Raw genomic sequence first — 23,736 nt, 5'->3', positions numbered from 1 at the left:
ATAAAGAATATTTTATGATAAAAAAGATAATATAGATTGCAAATTTTCCTAAACAGAACTGTTTTGCGATTCATTTGTATCCTTATTATTAAACGAAGCGAACAACTTTAATGACAAAATACTTCCGTCATTTTGTAGTTTCGTTTTTAATGGAATGATAATTTTTAAAAATATTTGTTCGTTTACTTACATAATTTTATTTTGTCCAAAATACTAAATTTATACACGAGATAAAAGATTCTGAATTCTTCCTAAAATGATGCTGTTTGTACAAACGCAATCGTTCGGTTCGTATGGCGGTTTTATAGACAATACATTTTCAATCGTTAATACATTTTCGTCTTCTTTTACGGAAAGTCTATTTTCTTTAAGCATCTTTATGACTGCATTTTTACGTTCTTCTAACGACGATTGGAGAAGATTAGTCGGTGCGTTCATAAATAATTCCGGTAAATCGTGCGGTTTATCCGAACGGATTTTTATGTTTTTTATCGCATGACCGAAGACGATTTTTAAATAATTCTGTTGACAGGTCCGTAGCAAGACAACGCTGTAAAAAAAGTAATCGATAGACAGACAAATACGTAAGAATGTGAATCCGTGTTCGCATAATGAAGATTTTCTAACCTCTCTGATACAGGATCAACAGTGTAAACAACGCCAGAAGCTGTAGTACCATCCACAGTTAAAATGTCCACTTCCATACCAAGGTAACTCTTAAACAACAAAGGATCATTTTTATAAACGTTATGAGACCAATCTGAATTTTCTTCCATATTGTGCATAAAAGAATTTTCGACGCGAAGATTATAAAACGCGAAATGGGTTTGAATCATACATAATATTCCCGTTGTTAAACTGGTGTCACTATCAGAGTTTTGTTAGGCGAATGGTTTACCGGAAACCTCAATCGCAACATAACCTCAAGGAAAGTTAATCTTGACAGTTTTGTTTATAAATGAACAGTTACTTGTAAAATACATTCCAATAAAACTGACGATGGAAAAGTATACGATAATGCAGTGATTGTACTGTTAATTTATATTGTTACGTAATTTAAAAATGGTCGTATACGGTGTATATATCGTGTCGAAGTCGGGCGGATTGATTTTTAATCACGATCATAATGTTCCTCGAATTGAAAATGAAAAGACGTTCAATTATCCTCTGGACATCAAACTAAGTTACGAAAACAAGAAGATTGTCGTTTCGTTTGGCCAGAAGGACGGAATCAATGGTAAGAAAGATATATTTTTTTAAACTAGATTAACATATTGTACTAATATATTATTAACTGAATAAGAACAGTACAAAAGTAATAATCAATTTATTGTAGTGGGTCATGTTTTATCAGCGGTAAATGGCAGTCCAATAGTAGGAAGGGAACTAGAAAATGGAAAAGATGTATTTGAAATGCTCGAGCAGCCAGAAAATTTTCCTCTGATTCTTAAATTTAGTCGTGCCAGGATGACAACAAACGAAAAAATATTCTTGGCATCCATGTTTTATCCTTTGTTTGCAATTGCCAGTCAATTGAGCCCAGAACCACGATGTTCTGGAATTGAAATATTGGAGGCTGATACATTCAGACTACATTGTTACCAAACATTAACTGGAATTAAATTTATCGTTGTAGCAGAGCCTATGCAAAGTGGAATAGAAATTTTATTGAAAAGGGTATACGAATTATACGCAGATTATGCTTTAAAAAATCCTTTTTATTCGTTGGAAATGCCAATCAGATGCGAGTTGTTTGAATCTAATTTGCAAACTTTATTAGAGAATGTTGAAAAATCTGGTTCTGGCAACGTTTGATCAATTATGGTATTATCGATAAAAAATAAAAGAGATTTTGTAAATAATTGAAAATAATGTGTACACAAACAAAACAATGATGAAACAAGAAAAAATTTATTACGTTTGGGGTATGAGTATAGAGAAATAAGAAAGAATATGTTATATATGGTATATGATAACAATTATGAACAATGTAGAGTTTCGTTCGTATTTAATATACCTAATGCTAAAACTTCTCTAAATCATAATTATTTATTCGGCTGCTCCGCTTCTTTCATTTCTTCCGTCTGTTTCACAAAACTGAACACATCGTCGGATAAAAGTCGAGGCTCCTCGAAAGCCGCAAAGTGTCCTCCGCGTGCTATATAATTATACTGAATTATATTAGGATATCTTTCTTTAAGAACAAATTTGGGCTGTATTATTAGTTCATGAGGGAAATTTGCACAAGCTGTAGGTACTTGAATAGGTAATCTAAAACAAAGGAAAATATATTTAAAATATTTCCTTTTATCGTGTAATATGTCTATAATATTTACTATGTAACTATAAACGTACTTTTCGATTTCTAAAGCTCTGTATGCTGTATTGAAATTCTCAGCATAAAGACGAACACTTGTGGTAATACTATTGGTTACCCAATATACCATTACGTTATCTAAAAGTTCGTCCAACGTAAATTTTTCCAATAATCCGCCATCGTCTCGATCTCTATATGCTACATTTGTCCAAGTGCTGAACTTTTCTAAAATGTATGCTGCCAGACCATCTGGCGAACTAGATACAGCAGCACCTAGTACATACAATTTTACATATTTTTGTGTAACATATCCTATCTTATTCTAGTAATTTTTAATAAAAAGTCGTACCTAATGTGTCTGGTTTAGTGGCTTGTATATGAAAATATCCACTTTCCTCGACTAGCCTTAGTAAAATGTCACTGATAGGATAGAATTTTGAGTAGTGTTCATTCACGTTTACTAGCGACGGTAAATAAGAACCGACTAGATACAAAAACCAGTTGCTTGGCGGAAGTGAAGAACACATGTTGGAATGTAAACCAATCACCCTAAAAATTATGCGAATCACAATTTTCACTCTTATTGCAGTCTTGAAAAAGTTTTACTGACTTTTCTGGATAAAGGGCGGCCATGTTAGAGGCAATAATGGATCCCCAATCTCCTCCCTGTACGTAAAACTTTTCGAATCCAAGTCGCTGCATCAGGTTTTTAAAGATAACTGCAATCTAAATAAAAAAAGTAGCAAGTGTATGCTGGACTCTATACCCCCACAACTTTTATTTGAAATAATTTTTATATAACAAACGGTTTTCGAATTATTTAGTTAGATCACTCGGTATATTATATTGTAATACCTGTGCAGATCCCATCCCTGGCCGAACAGCTCCTTCAGAGAACCCATATCCAGGAAGCGACGGTGCAATCAGTTCAAATACAAAATCGTGATTGGCAGATGGTTTTGTCAACATGGGTATTATTTTCTGAAATTCAACAATTGACCCAGGCCACCCATGCAGCATCAATAAAGGTAGAACTTTCACGTTTTTGTCTTTTGGAAGATTTGTTGGTTTAACGTGATAAAAATGAATATCTAGGCCTGAAATATTGATAAGCAATACGATTATGCTTAGTTATTTAGAACTGAAACACTAGTGCTCTTTAATGTCCACTATTGTTACCTTGAATATTTGTTTTAAACTGGGGATATTTATTCAATAATGCTTGTCTTTCTGTCCAATTATATTTTTCTTTCCAATAATCAAGTACTGTATCAAGGTACTTGGTGGAAATACCATAAGTCCATGCTGCATCTTCCAATGGATTTACATACTGTCTTCTCTTTGCAAGACGATATTTCAAATCGTCGACAACCTTCATAAAAAATTCAATTTTAAAAACATGGCACAATCGACCATGCACAAGATAGAAATTATTCAAAATAGACAATATATAAATTATTCGTCGATGCTGAAACGAATAAATATCGTTTTTTTAATTACTCACCGATGTCGGTACATCGATTTTGAAAGATCGTATTTCTGTAGACTGTTTTCCATTCTTCTTCGATCCCCAATTCGTTTCTGGTAAATTCGGTATTGTCAATTTTCTTGGAGTACTAAACAAAGTGTTAGTGAATTATCGGCTATGATCCGGATGGGTTTTAATTTAAGTTGACGTGCGTATAAAAAAATATCAAGTGTTTGTAGATCGTGTCTCATTTTGAAATAAAAAATTCGAAGTTTATTACATCTGAACATTCGAGTGAGATTAAATTAATGAATTATTTTTTTAATTGAATTCGATAAGTAATCGTGGATGATTATTAAAACGCGATGGGTATTACTCGAAATAGTATATCAAAAAAATTAAAAATATCACTCGTGACCTTATTCTATCGAATTTATCACGATATGCATTTATCACAGGGAATAAGAAAATTTTCCATAAGCGACGACTGAAAATCGAATAAAACAAGCCAAGAATAAATTTCAACTAAAAAATAATTTTTAATTGATCAGGATGTTGATCATTGCTTTGTCGTTAACGGTCAAAGTCTTGTAACGGTTAGATGATGTTTTCTCGCAATACAAACGATTAAACAGTAATTTCTAATAACTTTCTAATAACGGATTTGAATCTTCTGCTTACTATTATAATCTACGCTAAATAATAAGATACAAGGGACTAAGGTTTAGAATATAGTGTTTTACATAAAATATAGTACTTTATTTTCTTTTTTACGGTTAAGTATAAATTTTATATCTTTGCTAGCCAATCTATACAGATTTATAAGTAAACGAGAAGTTACATCGAAAAGTTTACTTAATAAAATACACAATCTTTGTTATTATATTTATACGAAATACAGAGACCAGTATCGCAAACTCTCAGTAGAAAATCGTAAAAGTCGTAAATTAAACGAAGCGTGTACGCAGAGGATACAATTACGAGGACAGAAGGCAATCGGAGTAACGAGAATATGTTTTCTATCTTATTTCGGTATTAGTCGGCAACGACGACTTTGATCGTAAACTGACAAGAGTTTCAGCCCATCGCACTATGTATGTTTCATAAAGTTCAATGTGACTTCGGTCAACCATACATAACCGTTATTAATTTTCTCCAAATTCATTATCTCTGTTTAACGTTAGATTTACGTGTTTTATGTTATTGTTGGCGACTACATTAAAACGCGAGTCTTTTTTGATTAGGATATATGTATACATATTCATATCGTTACATCAATCACGTGAACGTAAATTGCTAACAAATAATATTTATAAATCTTTAAGTATGCATCTTCACGGCCATACGTTGTATGTATTATTCTTTCCTAGAATAGACTCTTTAAAACTCGGTGTACTTGGATCCTTGATTATGCAATAATGAATCTCCGTATTACGTATTGCAAGGATAATTAATACTTGAGTCAATCAGTTAATATGCTTGTCTCATTAATAATCGTGTTTTTCTATCGCGATTGTATCCTTCTATAGTGAATTCGGTTAGTTGAATTTATTTTCAATTTCTCATAAGTAAGGTTTGATATAATACAGAAGATAATAACGGTTTCCTTTATTTCGAATTTATGCGTGCGGCAATAGTAGTATATATGTATTTTGTTCCAAACGAATAGATTCTCGTCGTAATAAAAACATTATCGTTTATTATAAATATATTTTGTCACAGCATGTTTCTAGATCTTTATATTGTCGGTACATTTCTAAACAAAAATACTACTCGTAAACGAAGTAACGTACAATTGAAACTGGTGAATATTTGGGCAGCAAAAAAAAAGTATACAAGTTCGTTAAATAATCATCAAACATTGACGAGAAACATTTCCCTACATACGAGTAAGTTATCGAGCAATCTAGAAATAATTGTCGTTTGTCTATTTTCCATTTACCGGTAATTAGAATATTGAAAAGCTCACCTCCAGTAGATGGATATTCCACTAGCCAAAAGTAGAAGTAACGCTGCGGTTTTCAACATGTTACATTAATCGTGAATGGACTATCGTCTGAACTGTACAATCAGTGCTATCAACACTTATACGTGAATGGTTATAAATCTTATCAAAATTTTACCGGGAATGATTGAGACGCAGTGGTGTGATCACTGATAGGCATTGCTGGACTGGAGCCAGACTTTTCTAGCCATAAGCTAGCGCCTCCTACGTCTAAACTGTCGAACCAATATACGCAATCTAAGCGTGTTCGCCGATCGCGGGAAAACGTGTTTATCGAGACCGGAGTCGGATAAATGTTTAAAACCGAATTTAGACTTTGTACTATGGTTGTACGTTCCAGATTATTCATCCGCAATGAATTTATAGTGAATGTAAAAAATTACAGCTGCAGTGTTGACACCATTCAAAGTATGTAATAAGTATTGATATTCAATTAATAAGTTTTACCCTTGCCGGAGAATGTTGTAAGGTATTAGAAACTGAAATACGTACTTGTAAACATTTCGTCATGTACATACTCATTTTTCCATCGAAAAAGACATTGAAAAGCTGAATTGCGAAATTTTTAGCATAATTAATCGCAGAGCGAACTAGATTAATAGATAATACTGAAATCGAATGGCGATACTGGCCTTACGCAGATATTCGTGTTCAGAGTTGTCATTGACGCTTCACTATAGATGACTCCTTCGCGATGCATGATCAATTCATTAATAATCGAACTCGGTTCTACTTCATTTATTATTCATTTTGGGTATTCACGTTGAGGGAAACGCGGATGAAAACAATGTTTAAAAACTAAATACGCCTTAAATTATAAACGTCCGTACGTTTTTGTTTTCCTCTTCCATTTTGACGCTCGTCTGACTTTGACTTTAAATTATGGTTACGTCATACTGTGAGACATCTGCATAACAAACACGGAAAAAAACATATGATTACATCTCTCACCTATTTTCCATACCTATCCTCTATTTGCAATTGTAGATCAAGTTTCGAATCATGTTTTAGAATGAAATTCATTTATTAGTAGCAGAGTTTATACAGATTATGCTTCAAAAAATTATTTTTAGTTTTTGGAAATCCCAAATAAAAGCAAACTGTTTAAGTCTAATTTAATAAGCACCATCCTGGAGAATGTTCATTTCATTATGGTGTTAAAATAATAACAATCATAACTGAAGATAATGTAAAAGAGATATGCTGGCAACATAAAAGAAAATACTTTAGATTTTCATTCATATTCAATATGAAACATTACAATTTATTGAAGTATTTAACAAAATATATCAACAATTTTGCAACTTCATACTAAAACTTAAGTATTACATTACATTACGAATTAGACTTTATATTATTAATTAATTCTGCCTTTCTCACAAAACTGAACACATCGTCTGATAAAAGTTGAGGTTCTTCCATAGCCGAGAAATGTCCCCCACGTGAAAGGTAGTTATACTGAATTAGATAAGGATATTTAGTAAGAAGTAGTGATTTGGGTTGAATTAATATTTCATGAGGAAAAACTGCACAAGCTGTTGGGACTTTTATAGGAAATCTGAAACAAAAGACATTTAAAATATTTTCTGTTATTGTGTAATATATCCATAATATTTAATCTATAACTATAAACGTACTCTTCAACTTTTAAAGCTCTGTATGCTATATTGAAATTCTCAGCATAAAGACGAACACTTGTGGTAATACTGTTGGTTACCCAGTATACCATTATGTTATCTAAAAGTTCGTCCAATGTAAATTTTTCCAGTAGTCCGCCGTCTTCTCGTTCTATATACGCTTTATTTGTCCCTAGGCTAAACTTTTCTAAAATGTATGCTGCCAGACCATCTGGCGAACTCGATAGAGCAGTTCCTGGTACATACAATTTTACATATTTTTGTGTAACATATCCTATCTTATTCTAGTAATTTTTAATAAAAAGTCGTACCTAATGTGTCTGGTTTTGTGGCTTGTATATGCAAATATCCACTTCCAACGAGTAGATTTCGTAAAATTTTATCAACAGGATAGAATTTCGAATAATCTTCATTATTGAGCACTAGTGATGGGAAATAAGAACCGATAGTAAACCAGAATAAAGTCTGTGGTTTAAGCGAAGCACACATAGTGATATGTACACCAATCGCCCTAAAAATTAAATGAATCACAATTCATATTTTTAATAAATTTTATCAAAGGTTTTACCGACATTTTTGGATATAGGATAGCCATGTTAGAGACAATAACAGATCCCCAATCTCCTCCTTGAACGTAAAACTTCTCAAAGCCAAGTCTCTGCATCAGGTTTTTAAAGATAACTGCAATCTAAATAAAAAAAAGTAGCACAGTGAAATTTTATACATTACGATTGAAAAATGCAAAATAAGTTTTTTCAAGAGCAATATAGAACAAAATTAATCATACCAGTGTATGCTCTACTTTATACCCTGCAAATTTTATTCGAAATAATTTTTATATAACAAACGGTTTTCGAATTATTTAGTTAGATCACTCGGTATATTATATTGTAATACCTGTGCAGGTCCCAACCCTGGCCGAACAGCTCCTTCAGAGAACCCATATCCAGGAAGCGACGGTATAATCAGTTCGAATACAAAATCGTAATTGGCAGAGGGTTTTGTCAACATGGGTATTATTTTCTGAAATTCAACAATTGATCCAGGCCATCCATGCAGTATCAATAGAGGTAGAACTTTCACGTTTCTCTCTTTTGGAAGATTTGTCGGTTTAACGTGATAAAAATGAATATCTAGGCCTGAAATATTGATAAGCAATACGATTATGCTTAGTTATTTAGAACTGAAACACTAGTGCTCTTTAATGTTTCCTATTGTTACCTTGAATGTTTGTTTTAAACTGGGGATATTTATTCAATAATGCTTGTCTTTCTGTCCAGTTATATTTACTTATCCAGTAATCAAGTACTGTATCAAGGTACTTGGTGGAGATTCCGTACGTCCACGCCGTATTTTCCAGTGGGTTTGTAAATGGTCTTCTGTGTGCAAGACGATATCTCAAGTCCTCGATAACCTTCGCAAAAAGTTAAAGAACTTTAGAAATCTAACACAAATGTAGTCAATCCTATGTTCGGTTATACAGAAGGTAGAATTTGTTAAAAATTGAGAAGACAAGATACTGAATGGAATAAGTATCGTTTATGTTATTACTCACCGATGTTGGTATATCGATTTTGAAAGGTCGTATTTCTGTAGATTTGTTTATATTTCTTAGTCCCCAGTTTGGTTCCGGTAAAGTCGGGGCGGGTAAGACATTTGGGTAGCTAAATAAAGTATCATTTGTATATTTATAATTTTAAATTAAAATCGTGTTTGAACTTGAATTTAAAAGTTCAATGTTTATTACACCTTAATATTCAGATGCAACTGAAGTAATGAATTATTTATTGAATAGTATACAACAATTGAGGAAATAATATACAATACAAGTAATCGAGGGCAATTATTGGAACTGTACGAAAATTGTTGCAAAAATATTATTACAGTCTGAACAAAATTGATATCCGATAAGTATATTAAAGAGTAAGTAACACAAGGGATTTAATTTAACCAAATTTGTCGCGGTATGTTTTTATCGCAGCAAATAGAAAGTGTTGGATAAGCTTTGAATAAAATATCGGTAAAACGAACGATAAAGTTTGTCCTTGAGAATAATTTTCTGTTTTAATTATCTTTTAACGATCAAAGTCTCTCGGCGATTTTTTCGAAATAAAAACGACTAGAAAATAATATTAAAAACTTTGTAACATCGGATTTGAGTCTTTTTATTCAGAATCGCTATTCATTAAAGAACTTTTTGTTGCATATCAAGAGACAGAGACGTATCGATTTTTTTCTATGTGCAAAAACGTCGGTATTAATTTGTAATCATTTTATTAGAGTAAGAAATTTTTAAATATTTTAGAATATTTCTAACAATTCTTTTGAAACATTTAAGATTTCTTGTATGCAAATTCTAAACTTATAAAGCTTTTCATCAAACAATTGCATATATGCATGTATATTTAGCCCGCGTATCAGATATGGAGGTCGGTATTGCACGTATTAGTTGGTAAAAGCAAATACTGCAATCGTAAGTTAAATATATTTTTTCTTTCTCATGGTTCAATAACAATCGACGCTTTTCGATTACGATAAAAAGATACATAGAGTTATTCCAATTCATAATCTTTTTTCTTCAGCGCGAAAAACACTTGTCGCACAGTTGGACATTTACCCAACAAAAGCAGAGAAAAGTAATTTTATAAAAATATCCTCCTATTGAAAAGTTTAAGGTTAAGAAGTTAAGTTTTTGTCAATAGGTAGTTGAACCGATGGGATGAGCCATAGTTTAGTACAATCTTTTTATCATATAGTTGTCTTGAACTTTTTTCAGTATACGAATAATAATATTAAATAACCTGCAACGCGTATGTGATTATTACATGTATGTTCGACCGTTCTTCTTCCTCTGGCAGTCAAACAGTACAGACGTAGCGTGTAAAAAAAAAAACATTGTAATACAATTCAGTTTTTAATACAAATGTGCCTATTTTGTTTTATTTCTATAATTACAACAGTAGATGAGAAGATAGTGTTGAATACGATAGTCTTTCGTATTAATACCAAATTTTTTCACCGGCTACAAGGCACAAAGATCATCTCCACCGCTATTTCTTTTCTTGAGTACCTCGTAAAACTTACAATTTGTATATTTTTTTATTAACCTCTCATGATAATCGTACCAGTAATCTACCGATAGTCAGAATTTTATCTAAGAAATAATATACAATATTTAAACAATAATCAACATAACGTTTTGAAAAAAAGTGACAATTACGTGATTAAAAATGTCGGAAACTTTGAAAGCTACAGAATTTTGAGACTTACTTCTCGAGATGAATTTCTGAAAAAATACTACTTATAAACGAGGTCGAATACAATTAAAATTTATGAAGATTCACACCACAAAAGGTCTCTAGAAACATTCGTTAAACGATTTTGAAAAATTCATGAAAAAGTAACGCAAGAAATGTTCCTTTACTGAAAATACGTTTGCTAGGAGAAAACTCTTTAATCTTCTAATGTGTGATGTCCGGTTCTCGATAAAAGTCTGTGCGGCACAGGCATACGATGCTAGTAGCGTGTTAAGTAATAGAGTAATTAAAAAATAATTTTCATATACGCGTGTTCTAGTCAACTGACAACGTGTTTTTACATCGTCCGTTTTCAATTTACTGTTAATATAGATTAAAAAGTTTACCTGAAGTAAATGAATATACCAATAGCTAAGAGTACGGAGAATATTGCAGTTTTTATCATGTTGCACTAATATTGAATCGACTGATGTCCAAACTGTACAACTGACGCTACGCGAATGAGTGGAAATCTTATCAATCTTTTATAGAGGATTTAATGAAAAAAATATAGGTCGTTGAGGGGACAACACAAACAGGTAACTTAAAAATTAACGCGGGAACTTGACATTCGACGCCATCCAACGAGCATTTACAAAAGTATTATGCAGATGTGGTGCATCTGATCGGCAGAAATTCAAATTGTAACACGAATTTCCCCATAAATCTTTGAATATTTGTATATTCTCGATAAAGCATTTTCAGACATAAATTTATACAAACATTTTTCACAAGACAAAAAATCGTTATGCACAGGATGAAAACGACAAGCGTAAAGATAAATGACGTAATTTTATTTCGACAGTTTTAAAACAAACTTTATTTGATTAATAATTAAATGTCAAAAAATATTTACGATTACAATGCACAGAGCGTATTAATAATTAAAATAACGTACACTTCGGTATCATACTAATACATATACGAATGTTTCAAATTATGCGTGAATTATTTTTAGATGTTCTACATCTAAATGAGCTTCCGCGAACTTGTCTAGAAAATTACAACTAGCAACAGAAGTCAATGTGTTTCGATAAATGTTGTTCGGGAGCGATCTTTGGCAACTTTGAACAGTTCGAACGAGTACTACTGAGAATATTCCTAATTGACTGTTTAACACGGATACTATTACATTTTTTACTTCCTATTATCTCAGTAATTAATGTTCAACGAATGCATTTGATACAATTCTATCGCAATTATTTTGAGTAATATTATTGTATGAGTACAGAGCACAAACGTTGTTTGATAACATCGGAACACATATATTAGACTACTATACATTGGTTACAAAAATAACCCAAATAGATCTATTTTTGTTTTCTTAAATCTTACTTAAATTTTTAAAATATGTACCGCACTGCGTCGTCTGCGAAAAATAAAATTTAGTTTGATTTGGTAATCTCTTGTTTTCGAGACATACGAAGTTTTCAGAAAATTATTTCATATTAAAATATGCGCGTATTAGACAAATATAATACGAACATATTTCTTTTTTAATTTGATTGTACAAAACTTACCAACAGACCAAGTATTTTCTAAAATTAGTCTAAGAGTTTTACATTTGGAAGTATTTTATACAGTTATCTTCTTAATAATTATTATAAAGCACCTTTAATATGCAGGAAACATATTCTTAATAATTAATTCTTTATAAGTAAATATGCATAAAAACAATTCTATAGTTCAATCTAATCAATATTTAACGGAAGAATAAAAAGCGCGTAAATATACTATTTCAATGGTATCTAAAACTCGAATTAAAAAATTTATACAATACAATGGAAGTATAGTATCAAAAGTTTCATTATTGTTGAAAATTCAAACAATTTCATATACATATAACAATAACAATATTTGATTGTACGCGTAACATATTAGTTGTATTGTTCTTGTTTCAAGTCCCAAATGAAATAATATACCAAAGAAATGAATATATCAAAAAGCAATATAACAAAAAATTGTCATTTTCCTTCAATTAGGACGCAATTTAGGTAGATTGACAAATATGCTTTTAACTATAGCACACATTAAATGTCAATAATTCGAAATATTTCTTATCACCTTAGTCATATAGTAATTATATGACATGTATTGTATAGTGTTTTATGAAACCCTTAACAGTATACATACATCTCTTATATGCACGCTAATTACCAGGTACTAGTTAATGTTTGCAATGGAAGATAACGTATTTCTTAGATCTTAGAAGAACTCTGTACCTTTGGACAAAACTCAAATTTCATTATTCATATCGCGCGAAAATATAAATTACATTAAATGTGAAAATTCTAATACATATTTTATGATCATTGCATTTAACATAATATCATGTATTCTTAAATTATGATTATAACGTTAAAATTATTTTACGCTGTGAAAACTTATAAAGTACAACCCTTACATATTCATAGATGTTCATACTTTTGATTTTTAATAAACGTTTTATGTATGGCATTCTTTAAATATTTTGCCAAGGTTTAAGATACTTGTATATTTCAAGGAAACAATATCGAAATAATCTCGTTATTTCAATATGCTAAATGACACGTCTTGCAATAATTTATTAAGATTGACAATTGTTTTTCAAATTTTTTTTCTTTGAATTAGATATATGTACGTGATTCTATAACAAGATTTGTTTGATAAAATTATAGTCCGATTTTTAATGTCCAAAGGTATGTATACGTATTTAAATCAATAAGAATAAATAAATTAATATTGTACAAAAAGGAACGAACTATATTCGAAATGTTGTAAATAAGAACTGTCAATCGAAAAACTATACAACATAAAATGGAGATTCGTTTTTAATCTACTATAGCCTATAATAATTAGCACTGAGCAATCGCCTTTTAAAAATTCAAGTCAATGAATGTGCACAAATTACTACCATAGATACTAGTTAGCACAAAAAGGAAACTGTAAAAATGATTGATCTGTCACTCGATACAGCTGTTACACATTGACTAACAAGCGTCAATGTGTAAATATAATACGTATTTTTATTATGTACCATGGTCCAAATTAATTTTGAACTTCAGAAGATACTTATTCCTACAGTCTTTCAGACTATAACACTTCCTTTTCACATTAGTGTGCACAACAACTTGTATTGCTTGTTACCATAGTAAAATTTATAAGGAATAAAAAATATAACTATGAATAAATTATAAAAATAATAGAATAACCTTTTTGTGTAATTCGATTAAACTGTCGCGTCAACTATAAAGCTTAAACTAAAATCTAGCCGCGTTTTATCAATGAGCGAAAAGTTAAAAGGCACCGTGTTCCCCAATATCTTACAAATATATCTCATTGCACTTTAAAGCTGATTAAAATGTATTTGTGCCTGTTAATAAAATAACATGCTATATAATTAAGGTCAGATCGTTAACCAAGTCTTTATCGTTTTCTGTTCGAGAACAAAGGTAGCATTAAATATTTTTGAAATTATAATCTCAACTAAGTTCGTTAAACCGACTGGTATAAACCTTTTTTAAATAAGTTGAGCGCGTTTTACGCTATGATAGAAGAATTTCAGAGCTTCTATATATGTATATTAAAACTTTAGCACTTACTCTATAAAATCTCGATCAGTGAGTAGAAAAAAAGATCGAGGCTAGTTGGAACGATTAAAATTTTCAACAATCTACGGTTGATAGATGTAAATGAATAATAACAGATCCATGGCCTAGTCTTTTTACATTTAGGATCAGAACAAGTCGATCGCGAAATACGTTAAGACGACAATGCGAGGCCCAAACGAGCAAACGCCATTTCCTTTCGCAACCGTGTAATTTCCCAATAAACATCGTGAACTATAACAAAAATCATGATTTTTTTTTTATTTCGATACATCATTTTTGGGATTCTAAATAAATATAAATGCGAGATTTACCTGAGCTTTTGACAAGGCCACGTTCAACATAACGCAGGTAATTCAAGAAATCGCAGACTGCTATGATCTACAAAAATGTATTAATTTTGTACCTAGTGCCCTATTATTCTATGTAATCTATGGAATTTTGAAACTTACTCGATTACGACAAATTTGTGATATGCTGTACCACTGATTTTCTTGATCCCCGAATCTCATTCGATAATAACATTGACGTGGTGCTTCGAGTAGTACACATTTTCTAAAAAGAAAAAAAACACCACTATTACAATATACGGTAACACAATATTCGATGTATAGTTTCGGTATTGGAATATACTACTTACTTCGGAAAAGTGAATTTTGTCTTGTCACTGATCGCTTCTATAAAGATGATACCATCGAGAACAGCTTGCCTAACTTTTGTACCCAATTCTTTATTAGGGAAATCAAGGCAGAGATCGATGTCTTCTTTAAAAATTCTACCAACAAAAGGGTCACCTTTGTCAACACATGGATTGGCTTTCCACTTAAGAAATTCTGTGTGCACTCTAGGATCAACTTCAAGGCCGAAATCTTTGCAGTCTTTGTCCTTTTCTTTGTCTGAATCTTTTTTCCAGTCTCTTTCTAGAGTCTCTCGATCCGACGGTAAAGATGCCCTTTGTTCCTTTAGCGGAGAATCCGGTGGAGAGTTCTCTCGACCGTATTTTAGATTGAAATGCGACGGTGACCTAGAAACAGAAACGTTCAAGATTTAACTAGAATATCGATTGTATCGTTTCTATGCACGAGCGTACACTGTATATCGTACTCGTAAAGTTTTAAATAATTTTACCTTCTATGTTTTCTTGCAAAAAGACTTTGCTGACCATCTTCGCTATTTGGACGACTTTTCGTATCGATTTGTGGATGTAAATGGAAGTTCGGTTTAGCAGGCGTTGAAGTTAATACTAGTGTCTTTAGAGCGGCCACTTCGGCAGCTAAAACTTCAGCTTTCATACGACTTTCCTCCAAAAGACGTTCCGCCGTGGCTTGACGTACATTTGCTTCTCGTACCATATTGTGTGCTTCCTATCGACAAAAATTTGATAACGTCGTTTTTTTTTTCTTTTTCTTCTTTTTGAGAATACATTTTAAACAAAATTGTTCTGTATCTCTTTCAAAAGAGAAATAAAGTTGATGGAATTTATGAGATTTACTTGAAAGAGGCTGGCAGTGAGTTCCTCCAATTCGGCTTCAACATCCTGCTTGATTCTTGAAAGTCTTGTAACTTCTTCGTCCTTTAGTTTCAACTCCTCGTGAGCCCTCTTAAGTTCATCTTGTAATTTTGCTACAGCATGTTCCTTTACTTCAGCTATAGCTCTACCCCACTGTAGAGTAGTTGGCGAGGGTGGCTGAATAGTTCTTTTTGTAGAACATGCCTCCTCTTTTTCCTTAGAGTTCTGAAATCAAGGACCAAATAAATTCCTTTAAGCTCCAAACACTTAAAGTAAATGATTCAAAAGTTGGAAAACCTGTAAAAGCTGATAGAAGAAGTTACCTGGGTATCCTTTGAAGACAATAATATTTTTGAGGAGGTATTGCAACAGTTAATTTTTGTTGAATCATTGATGGAATCTTTCTTACTGATTAAAATCTCAGCATCTACTTGGTCAAATGTTGTAGGCAATGGCTTTATACAGTGATTTTGATTCTCAAAGAGTTTTTGTTCAGTCTCATTCAACCTTGCCAGAATGTCACAGGATATTGAGAGTTTTCTTTCTTCCATCGTTGATGAATTTCAATATCGCAATAGAACATTGTGGAGCTTTCCGGTGTATGTAAATGAAGGATCAATTTTGGTTGAACTAGAACTGAATTGGTCATTGAAAGTAAATAAATTTCTGATTTAAAAATAATATGCAATAATGCATAAGAATCTAAATTAGGAAGAAAAGAATATCTCTAAACTGAGGATGTAAAGTAAGGAATGTCTTTGAAATAAATACCAATGTATTACACAATAGCATACATATGTTCATCTCTAGGTCTAAAAAAAGAAACAGCACTGTAAATAGTTTCAATGCATGTACTTTATAGAACAGTGAATTTGTTACTGCTATTATGTTATTCCCCTCCTCCCTTAAAATAAAATTACATTTTACAATACGAACTGCTCAGTGTACATCAAATGGTTTGTAATATTCGATTTCCATGTTTAAAAATTTGCGAATAAAAACAACCAATTTCCATCAATATTTTTCGACACTGTGCCACGATAATTATCTCAATTGGTCCAGCGACACGCCTTCAATTAAAAAAATTTATAGATTCAAAGAGTGTTTGATCAAAGGGACGTCTCCTTTGTACGTCTCTCGTAACGGAACAACTTAGTTAATAGCAGTTTATCTTCGTAATTACAAGTACGTACAGAATAATTCCGTCGAGTACACTTGGATTTTTTACGAAAAAGAAACCTTTCGCTCGCAATGATAATAAAAGAAATGAAGTATTTAACGCATTATAATAAAAAATATGAAACAGCATCCGCGGCGAAAAGAATTCATCGGTATTAAGAATGTATCCGCGTATCGATCCAAAGTCACTGTGGATTCTAATGCTTGGAAGCATCTAAATACAGCTTACCCGTGAACTTCTCTTTACGCAACTCTCCTGCCATTAGTGGATATGACGGGGATCATAAAATAATATCAGAGAGAATAATGAAGACAGGATTTATACAGTTTTCGCGCAATATGTCAACTTCGTGTCACCGTTCCACGACACGCGCCATCCATCACCTTTCGACGACCCACAACACGGTCCAACTGAAGTCTGACGGAATGAATGAACTTTCAAGCGCCACAGGTTACCTACTGCCGAACTACCACCACAGACGACGTATACGAGTAGACCTTTCACCACTTCGTGGCCTAATCTGACTGCCATACCGACCTGAAAATTCGGAGGTGATTTTAGCGTCCTCTTCTCATGGATGGCGGTCAATTGAGAAACTATTCACTGAATTAGCGATGAGCAGCAGTTGTAACGTGTGCGTAAATACATGCGAGTTGATTATGGAAGGGATTAAAATTCATTTCTGAATTATTGGTAACGTTGCGAATGACACGAAAATGGTAATGGGGGCTCTGAAGCCCCATAAAAATGGGCCGAAAAAGTACATTGGGTGTAACATTTCTTCTTTCTGAAGATAAAAAGCTAGATGTCCGTCTATAATGTATAAAAAATTATTTTGCGCGATTCAAATCGTGTTATTGCGAGCAGTTCGTGAAAGGTATGTGGTATGACATTTTTATTCATTATTCGTGAATAAAATTTGCCCAACTCTGTCCCCACCCGTTAACTAGAACGAATTCAAATACGAGTTGGTCGTGGAACAACCTCTGTTGTTGGTTCAAGTTTCAGTTAGTATTTGTTACCATGGTTACACACGGTGAAGCATGGCCGCTCGATTAACAGTTTGCGAACGAGCGTTGCGCAGAAAGGTAATCAAGTACGTGGAATGCTGATGATTCGCGCCGCAATCATTTTCGTAAGTAGAATTAAAGTTTTTCAAAATTACAAATTGTTTCCGTCGAACATTGGACTATTTACAAACAATTGTTATCGTCCATTTTTAGTGCTTCCGGTTTAGCAGCTGTACACAAAACGTATGCACATTTTATGGTCTTCGAAAGTTGGAAACTTCGAAACGTACGCTTTACACAGATATCGTCAAACAGTTATTTTCTATAAATGTTTTATTATAGCTATTTATTCGGTTAACGTGAGAGGAGATCATAATTGTCCTGTTCCCCTTTTGTAGTATCGATAATTTTCATTTTCTGTGGATGAAAAAAATTTCGGTAGTTTGATAACAAAACACGTGTAAACATACTTTTAGATTTTCACTGTAGAACAGTAAAATACTGTTTTCTAATTTCAATCAGTAATATGTGTTTAGATTAATCGTATACATATGTACGTATATGCTACTGAAAAATTTCAGATTAGGTATTCTACAAATTCTAAACTATAAACTAAAAACGTGAAGATGATTTTAGTGTAAAAAATGTTTCAAATTTAAACGTATTCGCAAGTATTAGAACTTATATTTGTACAAAGTGAAAGGGATAAAAAAATTTTCGTCTTTATTGTCTGGTTTTCACTCTGGTAAAAGAGTGGTTTTATCTGTAACCATATAATTCTTCCTGATTGAATTATTATGTTTTTCTGTGACTGTTTTATCATCAACGTAGCTTAAATCAATCGCGTGGCCCGCCTTGCATACATTTTCCAAGAATACGTATTTTCTTGTGTTGCGAGACTGAAGAAAATCTATATCCTCGCATGTCTGACTGGCCAACGAAGATTGTCCGCATGCGAGCGTTAAGAAAATGCTAATCTCGACCAGGCTACTCAGGTGTTGTTGCGCCTGTAGGACAAAGTCATTTGTTAACCCTTTCGGGACGTAACTGGGTTATCGTACGGTCGTTACAGACGGCTGATCTAGTATCGTTTTACGTCATAGAATTTTAAGGCCAAACGTCGAAGAAAGTTGCGACACAATTAGTATGCTGTACTAGAAAGCAAAAAGAAAGAACAATCTTGATCGCGATCGTTGATTTTTATCCGACGCGACGGAAGCGAACAGTTTTGTTCACTCAGAGAGAGAACATTAATAAACCCTGATAGAAAGGGTTTCTGCAAAATTAAAACCAGTCAAACAAGTATAAGAATACGTACAAGTATAATTTTTAGATCGATCTGGAAATAGAATCATTGCTTGGAAGTGACGTAGTGACAGTACGTATGCAGGCACCCCTATAGTATTTCATATTTCACGAACGGTATTTCAACGTTACTAAGCAGTGGCTTTAACGTTAGCGACAAGATTAAACTTTTATTTCGAGCCTTTAACGAACGCGTAGAAGTTTAAGTACAGCTATGCTTCCATCGATTTTAGACCGATAGACAGGGTGAGCAACTCGTCAATGCCGATAGAATTTATACAGAGATAAAAGAAACACTGTATTTTAAAAATTTTCGATATTTTATATTTTTCTCGAGATAAACTTAATTTCGTATCAAGATTGTATTAAAGTTACTTTCGCGTTACTAAATGTACCCGTAGTTTCACGAACATTTTAACGTATAATTCCTACGGTAAGGCTAATGGCCCATGAGTCAAGGTCGTTCAAAGGCAAACAACGCGCAAAACTGGATCGATCTAAATTCCTACAATAATAATCGGTGTTTTTTTCCTGGTCGACGGTGTATAGACTTAGGGTAGCATTATGGTGTAATGCCAATAAGACGTAACGTGTTCTAACGTGTTGTAGACTTTCATATTTTCACTGTTCATCGTACCCCATGACGTTCTTGACTATTGTCAAGAATCAATATCAAACAACTTGTAAATTAATCAGAAAAGGTCAAAGCGCATTCCGTATTAATGACCACAGGTGGACTAGCCGATATTGCGTGATAAAAACGTGTATTTTGAATAGCTACCAAATAATAAATGCATCTGACTTAAACGGTGAAAAATGTACCTTCCAGGGATTAATATAATGCACGAGCCACGTCCTGATAAGACGAATCAGGCGTCAAGCTGAAGGTGTGTGTGTGTGTGATCGTCTTTAATAAACCGAGCGCAAATGACGATGAACCGATACATAACTCTGAATCAATTGGGCGACGGAACGTTCGGTTCTGTCGTTCTAGGAGAACGCATCGATACCGGAGAGAAGGTTGCTATAAAACGAATGAAGAGGAAATACTATTCGTGGGAGGAAGCTATGAATCTGCGCGAAGTAAAAGTAAGAATGATTCGTGATTCGATAAAACGTTTAATGATTAATTATAATACGATCGGTTCCAGTCTTTGAAAAAACTTAGTCACGCGAACGTGGTCAAATTGAAGGAAGTAATACGAGAGAACGACGTGCTATACTTCGTCTTTGAGTACATGAAGGAAAATCTCTATCAGTTAATGAAGGATAGGTAGGATTAGAATCTGTATTAAGGATTCAGTGTTGCATTTGAACGTTAGACGCGGACTATGGAACGATACATGTTTGTTAATATTTGTTATACAACAGGGACAAACTTTTCCCAGAGCCGGTGATTCGAAATATAGTGTACCAAGTGTTGCAAGGACTAGCTTTCATGCATAAACATGGGTTCTTTCATCGCGATATGAAACCTGAAAATTTATTGTGCATGGGACCGGAATTGGTGAAGATTGCTGATTTCGGCTTAGCCAGAGAAATACGGTCAAGGCCTCCTTATACGGATTACGTGTCCACGAGATGGTAATAGTTATTAGATAACATGATTTCAGTCACAATTAAGTCCTTTTATGTTTGTGATCGATGTGAATAGTTTCGTTTAAAATAATGAAACCTATTTCAGGTACAGAGCGCCGGAAGTGTTGCTCCATTCGACGACTTATAATAGCCCTATCGATATTTGGGCAGTAGGTTGCATTATGGCTGAATTGTACACGTTTAGACCACTGTTCCCTGGCAAAAGCGAAATCGACGAAATTTTTAAAATATGTTCCGTAATCGGCACTCCAGAAAAGGACGATTGGCCGGAGGGATATCAGTTGGCTGCCGCTATGAATTTCAAATTCCCGAACTTTACTCGTACATCGTTGAACGTTCTGATACCAAATGCCAGCCAGGAAGCAGTGATATTCATGGAAGACATGCTACAATGGAATCCTATAAAAAGACCTACGGCACAGCAATCTCTGAGGTACTTTTAATCGACGAAAACAGGTCCAATAACAAAGATTTGGATTTACTAGATTGTCTCCACTTAGGTATCCTTACTTTCAAATGTCCATTCCGCGGGCAATCAACAGTAAAAATATCAGCGTCGCGACGCAGCGAGATCTAGTCCTGAACAAAGTGAATCTTCCGTCTCCTGTTCCCAAACAGTACAACTATTCCCAGGATATCTTGAAAAACTCGCTCGAAACCAGGTAAAATACAATAAAGTATCGCGATCGTGTGGTTTAGTAGAGCCTTCGATCATACATATATTAGAAATATTGATAAAATGATTGAGACTGATTATCCGTACTATGGATCCTAATATTCCGAGTAATGCATGAAATTTTCATTATCGCAGAGCACAAGAGAATGTAGTGCAGACGCAACAACAACAACAACAACAACCGATGCTACCGTTACTGAACCATAATAATTACGCGCGCAAAAGCAATCCCTCGAAATGGGATGAGGACGATTTTGCCGAGCTTCTGGGGTGCGTTGCCCGAATTTCGTAATCAAAGCCGTGTTAAGTGGATCTCGTCTGTCTCGCGATTGTATAATCTAATCCTTCATTGTCCACGTCAGAAGCAAGATCGTTCCCGAGAACGCGAACGTAAAGCTTGCTCCAGAACGAGTGTACAAAGAGAATCGTGCCAATTGGAACGCCAATTATTTACCAGACAATCCGAAGCAGAGCAATGGGAATTGGACGCTACCAACGTGGAACGAACCAGCCCCCATACATTGGAATCAGTCGCAATCTAACTTGAAGAACGGTCGAAAAGTTTCGGCGAAACAACACTACCTCACTGTGGCTCGGTACGTCGCTGGGCCGAGTACAAGCTTGTCCTCCAGGTATCCAGAATTCCGAACACCTAAAGCGAAAACCTGAACCCCCAATTATCGATAATACTGGGATACATACTGGTAAACTGCCTGCTTTGACATAAGGAACTTCAGAACCATTTTATCATCTTGAAATATTTGAAAATTTCTACTAACGTTATTCATGCTTGTCGGTGTTGAGATTGCGAGTAGGATGTACTCACAATATACTTAGTAGGTAATTTCATAAATCATGTTGTTTTTTAAGCTGATGTCAAATACGTGTACTTGTACTTCTAATAAGAACGACGAAGAAAATGCCCGAGTGTACAAATGCGAACCGTATCCTTCTTAATTTATTTCTTCCGCTGTAGTCGAAAAATCCCATTGTAAATTAAAAGTGTTCAATAAACTAATGACAATACTCTCGGGTCCGGGCATTTATTGCTTTCTGTGCTGCACATTTCTAATACTTGTTCTCTTTTGCTCTTGAAGAAATGGTGACTTTGACGCGAACCAACCTAGGTTAATGCGGAATTTGGTCGGGCAAACGTTGGAGAAGTATGAAGAATTCACTGATTCTTTTTGGGTACCCAGGAATCCTATCGAGAATCAATCGAAACAGTATTACCTCCCAAGAAATCGTTACATTACAGATCAAACTTTGAGACTGCCTTATCCTAGCGTTTATGGTACGCAAAGTATTAGTAAGTATTTAAAGTTAACAGCACCTCTTAATAAAATGGCATGGATGAACAAATTTGAGCAATTCGCACATTGTAAACAACTTGTACGTACAGTTACGAGATTCTTGCATTTTATTAACAATTTATTAATTTAACAGAAACCACGAACAAAGGAACGCTTCAACCGGGCGTGTATGGAAATGTGCTGAATACAAAAGGTAGCGGAAGCCTTCACGGTAGAACGGATTGGGCTGCTAAGTATCTAAAATGACTGTTTTAAAATTATTACATATATTTCTTAAATTAATCCATTTCTTTTCCTTAAAGCAACTTCAACTGTGATAGAATGATATTTATCACTCCATTGCGTTCTAAGAAAAAACATAGCGAATGAAATCCAAAAAATGATTTTAATGCTATCATGAAAGAACCAATTTACAAACGTTGCTATAAAACTTTTAAAAATGTAATCACTATATCGATTAATTATTTTTCAGACTGTATAAGTGATCACATTTTTAAAACGATCGGATTCGAGTTATCGAGAAGTAGGAACAAATTTTTTTTTTTTTTTTTCTTTTTTTTCTCTTTTAATTGCATCTTCTAATTTTGTTAATGACTATTACTATTGAATTATTTATCGAATAACAGTATTTTAGTATTATCAACGTGACAGAATTCGCTACATTAATTTTCCTTTTTTAAGTTGTTTAATTCGTACGAATGTAATGTTTGATTCATAAAGAATATAATAGTTGAGTAAGGTATATTAATGAAAATAATATACATATATATATATACATACATACATATATATATACACATATTTATTATTTGTACATATCGATTAATAGCGAT

General features: G+C 33.4%; 6 protein-coding genes across 14 annotated transcripts; 2 read left to right on the top strand and 4 right to left on the bottom strand.

The window, feature by feature from the left end:
• Positions 1–173: 173 nt before the first annotated feature.
• LOC143341925 (gem-associated protein 6) lies at positions 174–979 on the bottom strand. 2 transcript variants are annotated; one of them, XM_076765337.1, is made up of 3 exons: positions 839–979; positions 628–716; positions 174–550 (listed from the first exon to the last, which is right to left on the bottom strand). In XM_076765337.1, the coding sequence occupies exons 2-3, from the start codon at positions 702–704 to the stop codon at positions 220–222; spliced, it is 408 nt and encodes a 135-aa protein (XP_076621452.1). In that variant the 5' UTR covers positions 705–716; positions 839–979; the 3' UTR covers positions 174–219. The 2 variants fall into 2 exon arrangements, with proteins under 2 accessions (XP_076621452.1, XP_076621451.1); XM_076765336.1 differs by lacking the exon at positions 839–979 and having other exon boundaries at positions 628–836.
• Positions 294–23,610, top strand: LOC143341915 (serine/threonine-protein kinase dyf-5). Of its 7 annotated transcripts, none has more exons than XM_076765318.1 (11): positions 294–428; positions 533–710; positions 20,145–20,404; positions 20,467–20,588; positions 20,687–20,899; positions 21,000–21,347; positions 21,415–21,576; positions 21,726–21,860; positions 21,953–22,222; positions 22,688–22,899; positions 23,037–23,610. In XM_076765318.1, exons 3-11 carry the CDS (start codon positions 20,243–20,245, stop codon positions 23,147–23,149), a joined length of 1,737 nt encoding a protein of 578 aa, XP_076621433.1. In that variant the 5' UTR covers positions 294–428; positions 533–710; positions 20,145–20,242; the 3' UTR covers positions 23,150–23,610. The 7 variants fall into 7 exon arrangements, 6 of the variants coding, with proteins under 6 accessions (XP_076621433.1, XP_076621434.1, XP_076621438.1 ...); XM_076765319.1 differs by having other exon boundaries at positions 294–449; XM_076765320.1 differs by having other exon boundaries at positions 401–532; positions 641–710.
• Positions 1,022–2,039, top strand: Trs23 (trafficking protein particle complex subunit 4-like protein Trs23). The gene is made up of 2 exons (XM_076765334.1): positions 1,022–1,237; positions 1,337–2,039. Exons 1-2 carry the CDS (start codon positions 1,063–1,065, stop codon positions 1,813–1,815), a joined length of 654 nt encoding a protein of 217 aa, XP_076621449.1. The 5' UTR covers positions 1,022–1,062; the 3' UTR covers positions 1,816–2,039.
• Positions 1,896–6,003, bottom strand: LOC143341918 (juvenile hormone epoxide hydrolase 1-like). The gene is made up of 8 exons (XM_076765326.1): positions 5,755–6,003; positions 3,822–3,933; positions 3,497–3,689; positions 3,173–3,414; positions 2,928–3,043; positions 2,667–2,866; positions 2,356–2,590; positions 1,896–2,271 (listed from the first exon to the last, which is right to left on the bottom strand). The coding sequence occupies exons 1-8, from the start codon at positions 5,811–5,813 to the stop codon at positions 2,046–2,048; spliced, it is 1,383 nt and encodes a 460-aa protein (XP_076621441.1). The 5' UTR covers positions 5,814–6,003; the 3' UTR covers positions 1,896–2,045.
• On the bottom strand, positions 7,022–11,229 carry LOC143341920 (juvenile hormone epoxide hydrolase 1-like). The gene is made up of 8 exons (XM_076765328.1): positions 11,071–11,229; positions 8,983–9,091; positions 8,649–8,841; positions 8,325–8,566; positions 8,000–8,115; positions 7,739–7,938; positions 7,428–7,662; positions 7,022–7,348 (listed from the first exon to the last, which is right to left on the bottom strand). Exons 1-8 carry the CDS (start codon positions 11,127–11,129, stop codon positions 7,126–7,128), a joined length of 1,377 nt encoding a protein of 458 aa, XP_076621443.1. The 5' UTR covers positions 11,130–11,229; the 3' UTR covers positions 7,022–7,125.
• On the bottom strand, positions 11,497–17,445 carry LOC143341921 (guanine nucleotide exchange factor for Rab-3A). 2 transcript variants are annotated; one of them, XM_076765329.1, is made up of 8 exons: positions 17,229–17,445; positions 16,144–16,456; positions 15,803–16,045; positions 15,439–15,674; positions 14,951–15,334; positions 14,763–14,865; positions 14,625–14,691; positions 11,497–14,544 (listed from the first exon to the last, which is right to left on the bottom strand). In XM_076765329.1, exons 2-8 carry the CDS (start codon positions 16,369–16,371, stop codon positions 14,465–14,467), a joined length of 1,341 nt encoding a protein of 446 aa, XP_076621444.1. In that variant the 5' UTR covers positions 16,372–16,456; positions 17,229–17,445; the 3' UTR covers positions 11,497–14,464. The 2 variants fall into 2 exon arrangements, with proteins under 2 accessions (XP_076621444.1, XP_076621445.1); XM_076765330.1 differs by lacking the exon at positions 17,229–17,445 and adding an exon at positions 16,592–17,193.
• Positions 23,611–23,736: the final 126 nt, after the last annotated feature.

Source organism: Colletes latitarsis, chromosome 5 (genome assembly GCF_051014445.1).
Source record: "Colletes latitarsis isolate SP2378_abdomen chromosome 5, iyColLati1, whole genome shotgun sequence".
In the NCBI taxonomy this organism is placed as follows: domain Eukaryota; kingdom Metazoa; phylum Arthropoda; class Insecta; order Hymenoptera; family Colletidae; genus Colletes; species Colletes latitarsis.
Note: the sequence above shows the minus strand (reverse complement) of the source record. Positions and strands in the feature narration are given on the sequence as shown.

What these genes read in the sequence shown, in the direction of transcription:
- LOC143341921 (XM_076765329.1), bottom strand. Translation starts at nt 16,371, where the DNA reads ATGGAAGAAAGAAAACTCTCAATATCCTGTGACATTCTGGCAAGGTTG. An exon ending in TCACTGCCAGCCTCTTTCAA is followed by an intron (nt 15,675 to 15,802) that starts GTAAATCTCATA and finishes TTTTGTCGATAG; the next exon opens with GAAGCACACAATATGGTACG. An exon ending in TTTGCAAGAAAACATAGAAG is followed by an intron (nt 15,335 to 15,438) that starts GTAAAATTATTT and finishes TTCTGTTTCTAG; the next exon opens with GTCACCGTCGCATTTCAATC.
- LOC143341918 (XM_076765326.1), bottom strand. Translation starts at nt 5,813, where the DNA reads ATGTTGAAAACCGCAGCGTTACTTCTACTTTTGGCTAGTGGAATATCC. An exon ending in CAGGGATGGGATCTGCACAG is followed by an intron (nt 3,044 to 3,172) that starts GTATTACAATAT and finishes TTTTTTATTTAG; the next exon opens with ATTGCAGTTATCTTTAAAAA. An exon ending in AGAGCTTTAGAAATCGAAAA is followed by an intron (nt 2,272 to 2,355) that starts GTACGTTTATAG and finishes CCTTTGTTTTAG; the next exon opens with ATTACCTATTCAAGTACCTA.
- LOC143341915 (XM_076765318.1), top strand. Translation starts at nt 20,243, where the DNA reads ATGACGATGAACCGATACATAACTCTGAATCAATTGGGCGACGGAACG. An exon ending in GATTTTGCCGAGCTTCTGGG is followed by an intron (nt 21,861 to 21,952) that starts GTGCGTTGCCCG and finishes TGTCCACGTCAG; the next exon opens with AAGCAAGATCGTTCCCGAGA. An exon ending in AGTACAAGCTTGTCCTCCAG is followed by an intron (nt 22,223 to 22,687) that starts GTATCCAGAATT and finishes TTGCTCTTGAAG; the next exon opens with AAATGGTGACTTTGACGCGA.
- LOC143341920 (XM_076765328.1), bottom strand. Translation starts at nt 11,129, where the DNA reads ATGATAAAAACTGCAATATTCTCCGTACTCTTAGCTATTGGTATATTC. An exon ending in GGTATATTCATTTACTTCAG is followed by an intron (nt 9,092 to 11,070) that starts GTAAACTTTTTA and finishes TACTTTATTTAG; the next exon opens with CTACCCAAATGTCTTACCCG. An exon ending in CACAAAACCAGACACATTAG is followed by an intron (nt 7,663 to 7,738) that starts GTACGACTTTTT and finishes TGTATGTACCAG; the next exon opens with GAACTGCTCTATCGAGTTCG.
- Trs23 (XM_076765334.1), top strand. Translation starts at nt 1,063, where the DNA reads ATGGTCGTATACGGTGTATATATCGTGTCGAAGTCGGGCGGATTGATT. An exon ending in CCAGAAGGACGGAATCAATG is followed by an intron (nt 1,238 to 1,336) that starts GTAAGAAAGATA and finishes AATTTATTGTAG; the next exon opens with TGGGTCATGTTTTATCAGCG.
- LOC143341925 (XM_076765336.1), bottom strand. Translation starts at nt 836, where the DNA reads ATGATTCAAACCCATTTCGCGTTTTATAATCTTCGCGTCGAAAATTCT. An exon ending in GTTGATCCTGTATCAGAGAG is followed by an intron (nt 551 to 627) that starts GTTAGAAAATCT and finishes CTTTTTTTACAG; the next exon opens with CGTTGTCTTGCTACGGACCT.